An 11831-nucleotide genomic window follows, 5' to 3' on the forward strand; every position below is an offset into this window, starting at 1 on the left:
GACAACGGAGCTTCATAAATATCTCCTGAGATATTTTAATGCAGAATCAGCTGTAAGTCTCATGGTATTTGTCAGGAATGACCAATCCGTTACAGGACAGAACATCAGTATTGGAAAGATGGTGATGGAGCCACATGGCGTCGCACCACTGATACAAACATTTAGCTGAATAGTTTACATCTCAGCAGACTAGACAGCTTTGGAAATGGCAGGTTTAGATTTTTCCTGGAAAGTTCCCTGCCTCTCTCTGGTCGTTCCATTTCTGGACCTAAAGTGGAAACATTTCAGAAAGATTGAGGTATAAATGTTAACTTTTAGAATTACAAATGTTCAGAAAATTAGTTAATATTTAACCACCTTTTTCAATATCAGTGAAATAAAAAGCAAAACACTTGCTGTTACATCACTGATCGAGTGTAGGTAAGTAAAGTTGACTTACTAAAGCAACTTCCGTGGTATGCTACTGGACAAAAAGTTATAACAACTAGGGATGCTCTGATCGATCGGCCGCCGATTATCGGCCGATATTCACTCTCGGCCGATCGATCTGTGCTCTCTATAAAGGCCGATCAGCAGAGTCGATAACATGACGTAAAGTACATGACACTTTTTTCTGTGCGCGGCAAAACAAGCTCACCAAAATGGCTTCACCGGTCTGGCAGTATTTTAAGGTGTCCGAAAAAGACAATAAAATAGCGGTATGCAACGTGTGTGACGCAGAAATCCTGCAGCTCCGCCCGCTGTGACGGACCGGTGAGCGGAGCAACACACACTAAGAGTTAGACCCAACACACTTAGTTATTTATTTGATCTACCTCTGGAACTAGCTAAACTAGTTATACATATATTTATTCTTCACTGTTGGGTCACTCATTACTGGATAAGTGAGCTGCATGAGACGATACTGACGGGCTGTCAGGAGAGAGAGAGGGAGAGGGGGAGAGAGGAAAAGAGAGAGGCTCCCATTATTTCTCCCGTGTTATTCTCCAAAGTTAATGTAAACTTGAATAATGTACTTCATTCGAATGTAATAATTATGTTGGTTGTTGTTTTTGGAAGCGCATCATGTATTGAAAAATGAATCTGAACTTTTCGATCCGTTAAGATTATAAACTGAAGTAATATAAAAATGAGCCCCATTAACTGAGTTTTAAACATCACTTTAAATGGAAGGTCCCCATAGCCCCCACCCAACCGAGAGGACGTTAAACTACAAGAAATGTCCTATGTTTTGTAAATAATTTACATTTAATATTGATTTAATATTGATTTTGTGATTTGAATATGTGATGTTAACACTCGTTCAATGTGTATATATATATATATTTTTTTTTAAATAAAAAGGAAGACGTTATTTTTGGGAATGGGATATAAATACGTTTTATGGGGCTGAGAGTTCATTATAAAGGGGCATTTCCATTTTTGGACTGAAACTTTGTTTTGATTCACAGGGCCGAGCAGACTAACAGGAATGTGAGCAACGATAAAGTTGTTTGACCTCTGCTAAACAAACTCGGCCCACACAAGGGAAAGTATATTCTGCCATCACTTTTTAACTTGCCTGTGACCTTTTGGGTGAGCGGTTTCCACATAAGACAAAAAGTGAATGCAAAAAAATCAAAGTTTTACCCAGGATATGGGGCAGAGTGATGTGAAGACCCTCTTGTACCAGTCACAGGGCGCGGTGTCCACTCCTTTAGCGTCTAGAGCTTTCTGGCAGCGGTAGAAGTCTATTAATAGAGAAACGACAACAATGAAATTCAAAAACCGCAACATGGCCTCAATCCAAGTCACAAAACAAAGGGTCAGGTCAGTTCCCCCAAAAAACTGGGTTACTTCAAGAGAGGTCAGAGGCCATTTATTAACCTGACTTCAAATATACATCATTAATCAAAGCAACAATAATATACATATTTTAATATCTGACTCAGAATGCCCTCATGGTTTCACATTGGATGATATGACCTTGACTCTGACTCTCACCCATATATATATATATATATAAAGGTCTCACCCAGGTAGTTGGACCAGCAGTTCCTGGTCTGGTTCGAGTTGGGGAACCGGGCATCAAATGGAGCCGTGCGGTAATTCTGAAGTTTTGCTTGAATGTCCTCCTCAGCCATTTTCACCTCTGTTAAGAATATATCATCAATGGATACTGTAAGAGGCAAGAACAAAAAATGCTTATTTTTCTGTCTCTAAGCAAAAAAGCTCATTTCCACCAATTGCACCCATTAAGTAAATTAAACAGACCGACATTAATGCATCTATGGCGGCAGACCAACTGAACACTGCTGGCTTATCAATTCTCTGCAGCTGACTGCAGGCTGAAGGAGGGTTATTTTTGGGAGGGTTTAGGGTACGTGAGTTTTCATCTAATACACCTTTCTCAGAGTACATACAGCATAAAAAAAATGAATATATGCGGTCGAACATGCGTCTAATAAAGATAGTATTAAAACGTTGTTGGCGGACATTTTATCAATAACCTGCCATTAAAAGCATTTCCTCCTTAGACGATCTAGTTTCTGTTTCTTTTTGATGAACCAAGGTATGATTTAAAATACTTAATGATGCTATTACAATGAAAAAAACTGCACATTTTAGATATTGGATTAAATCCAAAACTCTTATCGATCATTTCCAGACGAGACCGAATTTCCAGAACTTTCTTGACATAAACATTCTCCCTCAATAAAAGCACAGGCAATTCAAATAGGTTACACGTGGCATGCGTCTCAATCGATTAAAAATATATATATTTTATTATATATATTAAGAAAATTCATGCCGGTAGACATTACCTTGGAGCAGTTGCAGGCTCGAGCTCAAAGTGACTTTTATACCGGCTGTGTACGTGCTCTGTGATAAGCGGTGAGGATGCAGCCGTGCATTCCTCCGCGGCCGGTATGGCGGCCACAGGTCACATAAAACACAGATAGACATAACTCTGACTCTGTTAGTTCTGAGGGTACTGACAGGACACCAGGAAAAAGCTAAGACCCCACAGAAGCAGAGTTATTTCATAGTGTTTTATTTTAGATGTATTTATCACTAATCTGAGGACTTTTTCTCAATGCGGAAGTACTTTGTTTACAAATGTGTGTTAATCATTAATAGATGTTTATCTAAGAAATAAAAAGTAATTTAGGGAGTTTAAATCGGATAGGATTGGAGTTGTAGTAGGGAAAGGCTGCTTTGGGTTGTGTTTCTGCTTTTTACATGTATTTATTCATCATAACGTGGCTGGCAAATGCTCAATTTGTGATCTCTGTCTAGGAATTTAGGAATTACTACTGTCAGGTCAAGTGGGGGCAGCAGTGATACTGTTTATGAGTCATATATATCATATGTATTACCAGGGGGATATTCATTATGAATACCTTATTACTCAGGCTGGTCGGTTATGAAGTGTGTGTGTTTAAACGCACTGTCTTATCTAACTTCAGGAGGAGTGAGTGTTATAGTTCATTTATACAACTTGTTAGAACAACAAGGCCATTCAAAGTGCTTTAAACTGAGCATTAAGACAGAAACAAAAATACATTTACACACAATTAAACAATCATTAAAAAGCGTTTATCCTCATGTTGCTTGCTCTTGTGCCGTGCGTCTTTTTCAAACCAAAAGTCACTAGTCTGTCTGTTTGTAAGTCTCAGATCTGGTTACTATAAAACAAGCAGCGACATTCCCCACATTATTGCACGAAGGCGTTAGCACCGTGCGTCATTCTGAATAAGCCACGCGCTGATTTTATTTCGGGTAACAGCACTGAACGAGCCTGTGACAGGTGACTGACTTGAACAGTCATGGACTGTGAACAGACGCGCCTCTGCCCGCGTGCTATTGCGATGCTGTTCTACTCAATTCATTTATAGACACTAGAGGGCAGCAACGCTCTGCTTTTATATCATTTATTCGGACCTTGGGACATTTTTTATTTTTTAAATGTATGCGGTAACTAAGGGAATCACTTTATGGTTTCCAGTATCTGAAATAAATAAATTACATTTACTCAACTGTACTTAAGTACACATTTGAGGTTATATTTGTAGTCGACTATATTAAGGATGCTGATATTGTACTTTTAAGTGCATTACATTTATCTGTCATCTATTATTTACTGTATATTCAGGTTATTAGCTAATACAAACTATAAATCTACTAGTAAATAAACTAATATATTATCATAGGTTAAGATATCCAGCAGCACTCAAAGAGATTACAACACAATACATACTATTTTCCTATAGTGAATACAGGTCAAATAAATAATTTGTCCTTTATTAAATCCACTATTTGGATTTACCATACCCTCCTATAATAAGACATATTTCAGATGAACAAAAGCACTTCATTTAAGAGTGTTTAATATTACTGCTCAAATGTAAACATCAAGACAGAAAGAAAAGCCGAAAAAGGCCCAAAGTATCAACATAATTTGTACAGCAAACAAATATTTGTATTAATATAAATCTTTGAGAGAGGCACACTTAAACAGCATAAAAGAAAGAAAAAACCCACAGCAGTAACTCATTATTTCAGAGAACATCTGAGCCTCATGCTTGAGTGTATCACAGGTGTAGTGCATGTGCGTTAAAGAGCATGATCTGTTACAGCATCTTGGATTGAGTAGAAAATGTCCACAAATCTTGTTTATGGACAACAGTGATTACCAAACAGTCCAATAGTGAATTACTTAAGGTTTCTGTCATATTTCAAGTTTCTAAGGCACTAAAAGAAAAGCAAACTATTATTTTGAAATACTCAGAAACAACCACCTGTATTTGCTTTACTTATAAAGCCCATGATGATATGCATGGTTGCATAGATAAAAAAATACGAATCCAGCCTCTACAATTTAAAAAAGGGTCTGCATCGATGCATGAAAGTGCTAAAGAGAGTACCGCATGATTGATTTCTCAGCAGGAAAAGAGCAGTGATTGTCAAAGGTCAGCAGCTATTTATCTAAAATCAAACTTATGATATGCAGTCAATTCTTAAAATATAATGCCCAAATGAATGGAAGAGCCCTCGCAGATAAAGCCTCTGAACACAAAGGACTTGTTTGGTTGTCAGCAGTTGGAAAGTCAAAGCTAGTGTTCACACTTTGTTTTTTTTTAAGCCACAATAAAGTCAGCTGTGCCAAAACTATTTTTAACACTGAGGAAAAACTCGACATTTTATAGTTGGTCCTTTCACCAATCGCTGAAGCGGAGACGATTGAAGGCCTCTTTGATGTCCTCGTTGCTCTCGGAGCTTCCTCCGGTGGCGATGCGGAGGACTTTGCTGTCGGGGACGTCGTTTTTCAGCTTCCGCTTTCTGAGGACCACGGTGCCTTCGGACTCCTCGGGGCCCGTCAGCAGGATGTAGGCGGCGTGGCGTCCACCCTCCAACAGAGTGGCTAAGAAGAAAATCACAAATAGTCATACAGAGAAGGTTTGTCCCTATCCCTCTAACGACAGATTCACACTGATTTGTTTCATTATCTTGTGCTTGCCTCTTTATTTAACATGTAAGTCTACTCGTTTTCTTTTTGGCTTTTGTCTGCACTGTCCCCTTTTCATGTAACTCTGTAATTTTCCCTGCTGAGACGAATAAGTGATTTCTGACATGTAGTTCAAAAGGTAATACTACTGATATTATAATCAAGGAGGATATTAGATTTTTGTTGATATTACTTATGCCTTAATCGTTTTTATCCGAATGCCGATGCAGATAATTATTTTCATGTAAAATACTCAGACAAAACTCCTCCTACTTTATCAGGCTCGTATGATGCTGTCCCTAAGAAAATCCTAAAAAATGCAAAACCAGGAACATTCGACCTACTTCACAAGTTGCAAAAAAATGTAAGGTATTTAAATATGTGGTGTTGAAGCAAATATTTATCAAAATATATATAATATTTTTTGCAATCGCTTATTGCCTTATTCAATGGTCGTGTCACATAGGCACCATCGAATCGCCCTTCTATAAATCGGAAGAAATGTTCATATCTAGTCAATTTATTTTAAAGCCTTTCTCTGCTGATACCAATGACATGCAGACTTCACTGTCTCCCTCAAAATCTAAGTGAAACAATCACCTTTAAACGTTATGATGTGCTCCAGGAAGCTGGTGGACTGCAGGAGGACGTTGGAGTAGAGCGGGTGGAGCAGGTAAGATCGTCGGTCACTTTCTAACGGTTCCTGGAATGAAACATGTCAGTCCGATTAGTATCTTGTGAGAAATCCTTCGACATGCATGTTTTAATAAAGACAGTGAACTTACAGATGAGTTGACCTCTGAGCGCATCATGCCCCAAAACACAAAGATGGAGAAGGAGTTGGATGTGTGTATAGCGCTGGGCCTCGGTGAGTTGGGACTGGCTAGCAGTTCGACCTCCCACAGCACACCGCCCGACTTCCCATCCAGAATCACCACCTGCAGACCAGACAGACAGTGTGACTCAAATCCATCACGATACGAGAGAAGCGGCACACAGGAAGTTCATTTTGGGTATTACATCGGCTTACCCTCTTTGTGTAGTTTCCAATGTCGTCCTCGACCACAACATCCAGGACCTCGTCTTTGTTAAAGTGCCCGAAGGAGGGCTCGCTGAAAGGAAGTGAACACAGACATTTACTTTTAATTATATCGGGTCCTTGTGAGGACTTTTTGAGAGAAAAAAAAAAAAAATTAAAGGAGAGGGTAGAAAACATGCAGTTCTACTATACAATTAAAAAAAATGTATCATATTACAATTACTTGTATATAGACTATTCTTGCACTATTTCTATTATATTCTATTTGATTGTATTTACCCATTGTCATAACTACACTGTAGCTATGTACAAAGGACAATAAAAGCCTTGAACCTTGATGTGGCCAACAAATCACGTTTTAATATATCGTAATGTTATGAAGACATTACAACTTTGATTCCAAGATAAAAACATCACTTTTCACTTTGATAAAACTATTCATTTCAGCTCTAATTAATCCGTATGTGCGTCAAAAATCAAACACGTGTTACCCGAGGACCGAGCTGGTGTTGAATCTCCACAGTGTCTTTGGATGTTTTCCGTCCACTAGAGCCACCTCGTTCCCAGTCACCAGCAGCAGGTTGGGTGGGTCTCCTGTCTCTCCCGTTCTCAGCACCTGTCGCAGTGAATCAGAACTACGGAGGAGAGATAAACATCAGCTAAAGCCACAACAATGCAAGATTTTAATTAAAAAGTGAGTATATTCAGATTCTTACTGAAACATGGGCACGAGGCCAGACGTTGCGTTGGCAGTCTTCTCCCAATCTTTGTCCTTCTTGAGGCCCTGCTCCATCCCCGCTTTAGCTTTAGCTGCAATCCTCCACAGGGCCAGGCCATACAAGCCAGTGTCTGTGAATGAGCTCAGGATTACTCACTACTGTGTAATACATCTAAGAGTATACATCCAACTGTTTCAATGGAGGTAAGTTTGCTTTTTTCTTGTAGGAAACGTAATTTGTATTATTATTATCCTGCTTATATTGTGTTAACAGAATATTGGCCCTTCAATAGTGTTTTCTTTGTCAGACAGTTTATAGATTTCAGTGTTTCCCACAGAAGTTGATTCTATTTGTGGGGGCACCGCACCGCACCCCCCCCCCCCCCAACGTTCTTGTTGCTCTGTGTTTCGTTGTTAATGAGTGAGACACACCGGAGTTGAGGATCTGTGGGGTTTATTCTCCCAAAAATATAATTTACAATTTAGGCATTTAGCAGACACCTTATTCCAAAGCCACTTACAATGACCGATTACAGGGACATTCTCCCTGGAGTAACTGAGGGCTAAGTGCCTTGCTCAAGGGCACACTAGTAGTGGTGTTCCAGGCAGGATTTGAACTCGCAACCTTCCGATCATCAGCCCACCTCACTATCCATTAGACCACCAAAAAAATAAAAATAATAATAATAATATATATATATATTTTTATGAGATAACAAATAAACGCCACAAATAAATCAATGTATGGGAAACACTGGATTTGTTATCTTCCCAGTCATCTGTATATTTTTCTTACTCTAATGCTGGTTTATTTCTATTTCTATTTTCAGATGTTTCTATTTTATTTGTATGTGCAATGCCTTGTTTTGTTTTAATGCTGCTGCAACAAAAAATGTTCCCAAATTGGGATTAATAAAGTACATCTTATCTTATCTTATTAAAATCAGCTGGTCTAACCGCAGATGGACACTACTTCATGTTTGACATGTTATACCTGATTTGAGATACAAACCTTTTTGTAGTAGTACATAGTAAGACCCTGTTGCCGTGCGGTGGAGCAGATGATTGGCTGTCTTTGTGGAGTCAAGAACCACAGAGGAACCAACCTGTTCTCCCGTCTTCCCTGAGAGGAACACCAGCTGAGTCTGCAGACATGACAACAGACATTAAAAGCAGGTACATTAAAAAAAAATAACTTGAAAAAATGACTCCATCCTGCACCGTAAGAAAGGAGCAAAGAAAGGAGAAAAAAATAGCCTTAACCTCTTGAGCACAGGGCCTATTTTTCCGGCCTCAGGCTCGAAAATGAGAAGCCCAGAAATGTAATGTATATCAATAATCTTGTTATCGAAGCAATGATACACCTTTGAGTTGGCAGTAGAAGTGTCAGAATCAATATAGATGTTGCTGTGTCAGAGTAAATTCAGATGGAACATAGTAAAAAAAAAAAAAATTCTAATCTCCCCCTAAAAAAAACACTTTCTTTAAAGTGAAAACTTCCCTTGAATGATGGAATAGTAGCCCAGAACCTTTAGGGATCCAACCCATAATACATCATAAGTACCCTGTGTCAGGAAAGATGCTAATTCATAAGTTATACCACTGATGTTTACCTGAGTGTCGTCAGATGCCACCAGAGCCACATCGCTGACCTTGTCCCCGTCCAGATCCGGGACGCTCAGAACGGGCACGGTGCTGCGCAGACCAGGAGGCTGAGGCTGCTGCCACCTGACCTCCCCTGCACACACACATCACACAGGAACAGGCCACTCAGGCTGACTGAATCCATTTGACTTTATAACTAAATGTACAGCTTTCCTTGAGCGTTAAAGTTCATGTTCGACCTTGGATATAGACGTGGAGAAAGGTGGAAAGAGATTATGTTTCAAATGCATCTCTGGGATCATCAGATGGACTATGCTTAGTATATTTAGCCACATTTCTAAATGATAAGACCTCTTTATTTTATAGTTTGCAATGCTTTGAATCCTTGCTTTTAATGTCACGACTCATTCTAACGGGGAAATGAGCTGAACGCAAAACATGGACAACAGCCATTTACAAAAGCTGTATGGCAAAATGCTTTATGAAAAAGAGATGTTATGTATGTTATACATAAAACAGAGAGCAATGAGTCACCAACCAGTGAATTTGTCAAGAGCTGTGAGTTGGTCGGAGTGGGACAGCAGACAGTCCCAGGTTCTGCCGGTTTCATCGTCCAGACCGCACTGGGCCCATTGAAACTCTGGAGCCAGCGGACGGCCCCACAGTGTATTTCCACCCGTTCCGTCCACTGCCATCACAAACACACATGGAGAGGGCAGACCTGGAACACAGAAAAGTGTGAATCACACAAAACAAAAGCAATACACAGCAAACTCTTGTGTCCTCGCGTTTGATGAACTTATTCTTTCTACCTGCATTAGCACACGTGTTGTTCGGAATGGGTTCTGTGTCTTTCAGGACAAACAAGACATCCATCACCTTGTCTTTGCTTGCATCTTCTATGGCTAAGAAGTCATATGTTTCTGTGAGAGAAGGAGAGAATAGTAGTAAGTCCCGTGAATAATAAAACACTACCAGACAGTGAGAAGCAAACAAATGTACACACCTGCTTCAGGGAAATTCCTGTTCCAAGTAACGTTGTACTGTGGTCTGACAGGACAGGGGAGGACGAAGGAGAAGGCGAACACTATGGTGAGGCAGAGGAACAAGGAGAAGAAGAAGAATCCGGTTCTCCAATGGGTGAGCTTGGTTAGCCCGATGACTTCCTTATAACTCTTCTTCTTCAGCTCTGCTGCTGATGGTGCTGTTCCTGTCTCTGCTCCTTCCTCTCCGCTCTTCAGAGGGTCGCCTTCAGTGGCACTGCCTGTCGTCTCCATTGTAGCCTCAATGCATTTACCAGCCCACAATTCTACTAAACAGGGAAGAGAGCTTACATTAAGATCCTGACCTCAATGTTATGCTAGTCTTGAATGCACGCTTAAAGAGGCCCTATTATGCTCGTTTGTGTGTTCAGATGTGTGTGTTGTGTCTCTACTGTGACATGTTTACATGCTTTAATGTTCAAAAAGGTCTTTATTTGTCTCGTACTGTCTGTACGGCAGCACCTCTTTTCACACTTCTGAGCCCAGTCTGCTCTGATTGGATAACGGACCGGCTCTGTTGTGATTGATCAACTGCTTAGAGATGTCCCACTCCTTATCCAATCATGTACAATTTGTTGGAGTCTTAGCCAATAGAAGTGCAAGTGTTACATAGTGATGTCACTAGGTTAAAGAAGTAAACAAAGGAGTCCAATGGAGGTGTGTGGGAGAGAGCTTTGGGATTTGAGCCTTTGCAGACCATTTAAATGCACAAAAAACTATATAAAACACACTACAGGAAAGGGCGAAAAAAAAACACAACCATAATAGGGCCCCTTTAAATGAAAAGACCCTATCTATTTATTGCACACTCAGTACATAGCAAAGAGTTTGGTGCTTCCTGATCTATTACAGTGGGGAGTAAACTACACATTTGCAAGTGTCAAAGTAACCGGCAATAATAGCAGACAAAACTATCTGGTATTCACATAATAGTAAATGAAACATAAATACTAAAGGCAGCAGTGTCTGTCTGTCAGTTTGGCTATTTCTGCTGCACCAATCTTTGTAGATCTCAGCCCATTCCTACGTGCCAGCTCTGACTCCAGAGATTTCTCAGCACAAAAACAGACCCGTGATGACAATGATAATCATCACATTTGCTAGCACACTGGGCGTGTTACCGTTAAAATTGTGTACGTGAGTTATGAAGCTTATTAACTGGCATAATTATTTTCAATCTGAAATAACCGTGCGATGTTAGCTAAATAGCCGCAACAAAAGAACGTTTTCCCCGTATATTTCAATGTCTGATTGAGATATTCTTTACCTAGCTTGGGTTAGGAAAGGGAATCTCTGGTTAACGATAGTTTGCTAACTTGTTGAGCAAAGAGGCCACTGCCCACAGAAGAATGAATACAGGTAAACGTGATTGTATTACAATAGTCCCGCGCCACTTGAGCTTTGATAAATAATAGATAAGAGTCCAAAAAGGTTTTTCTTACTTTGTTCCCCACTGACGTCTTTAGTGGTTACTGGTGAGGCTAACTACAGGTAGTAGGCCTGACAACAACTGCCTGTCAACTTTAGCTCCGTAAACATACACACTAGCTAGTAAGGAAGGTTTTGTTGCCCTGAGTTTGTCTAACGGGTAGTCATTTCTCTCTGCTAACGTTACACGTTGACATTGACTGCATAGAAGATGCCAAAACCCCAAACTATGAAACTAGGGATAATTGATGTTTTCTTGTCTAAACTGTAATATAACCTGAAGTTAGGGGAAACACCAGGGAACAATCAGGCTCTACGTATGTGCTGCCTGAAAGATTAAGTTCGGGGCAAACAATATAATGGCATCCAGCGTTGGGTTCAAGTAGCTCTGATTGGTTTATTCTCTTGTTCTTAAGCCAGACGATTGGTCGGTTTCATACCTTAATCCCGCCCTTTATCGTAGGCTAAACGAACAAGGCATTTCGTCATTTCCGTCAAATAAAACGGAAA

At 40.0% G+C, this 11831-nt stretch overlaps 2 protein-coding genes across 4 annotated transcripts; both read right to left on the reverse strand.

Moving 5' to 3' along the window:
• Window positions 1-11: 11 nt before the first annotated feature.
• cox6b1 (cytochrome c oxidase subunit 6B1) lies at window positions 12-3057 on the reverse strand. Of its 2 annotated transcripts, none has more exons than XM_079658830.1 (4): window positions 2805-3057; window positions 2015-2131; window positions 1630-1730; window positions 12-268 (listed from the first exon to the last, which is right to left on the reverse strand). In XM_079658830.1, the coding sequence occupies exons 1-4, from the start codon at window positions 2944-2946 to the stop codon at window positions 215-217; spliced, it is 414 nt and encodes a 137-aa protein (XP_079514956.1). In that variant the 5' UTR covers window positions 2947-3057; the 3' UTR covers window positions 12-214. The 2 variants fall into 2 exon arrangements, with proteins under 2 accessions (XP_079514956.1, XP_079514955.1); XM_079658829.1 differs by having other exon boundaries at window positions 2015-2158; window positions 2805-3047.
• Window positions 3058-4353: 1296 nt separating this feature from the next.
• Window positions 4354-11660, reverse strand: fam234a (family with sequence similarity 234 member A). 2 transcript variants are annotated; one of them, XM_079657066.1, is made up of 12 exons: window positions 11336-11660; window positions 9857-10159; window positions 9663-9773; window positions 9389-9571; window positions 8859-8983; window positions 8258-8390; window positions 7244-7376; window positions 7019-7162; window positions 6519-6600; window positions 6274-6426; window positions 6089-6191; window positions 4354-5404 (listed from the first exon to the last, which is right to left on the reverse strand). In XM_079657066.1, the coding sequence occupies exons 2-12, from the start codon at window positions 10125-10127 to the stop codon at window positions 5199-5201; spliced, it is 1644 nt and encodes a 547-aa protein (XP_079513192.1). In that variant the 5' UTR covers window positions 10128-10159; window positions 11336-11660; the 3' UTR covers window positions 4354-5198. The 2 variants fall into 2 exon arrangements, with proteins under 2 accessions (XP_079513192.1, XP_079513191.1); XM_079657065.1 differs by having other exon boundaries at window positions 9857-10162.
• Window positions 11661-11831: the final 171 nt, after the last annotated feature.

The sequence above is a fragment of the Notothenia rossii genome (assembly GCF_949606895.1).
Source record: "Notothenia rossii genome assembly, chromosome: 11".
Lineage (NCBI taxonomy): Eukaryota > Metazoa > Chordata > Actinopteri > Perciformes > Nototheniidae > Notothenia > Notothenia rossii.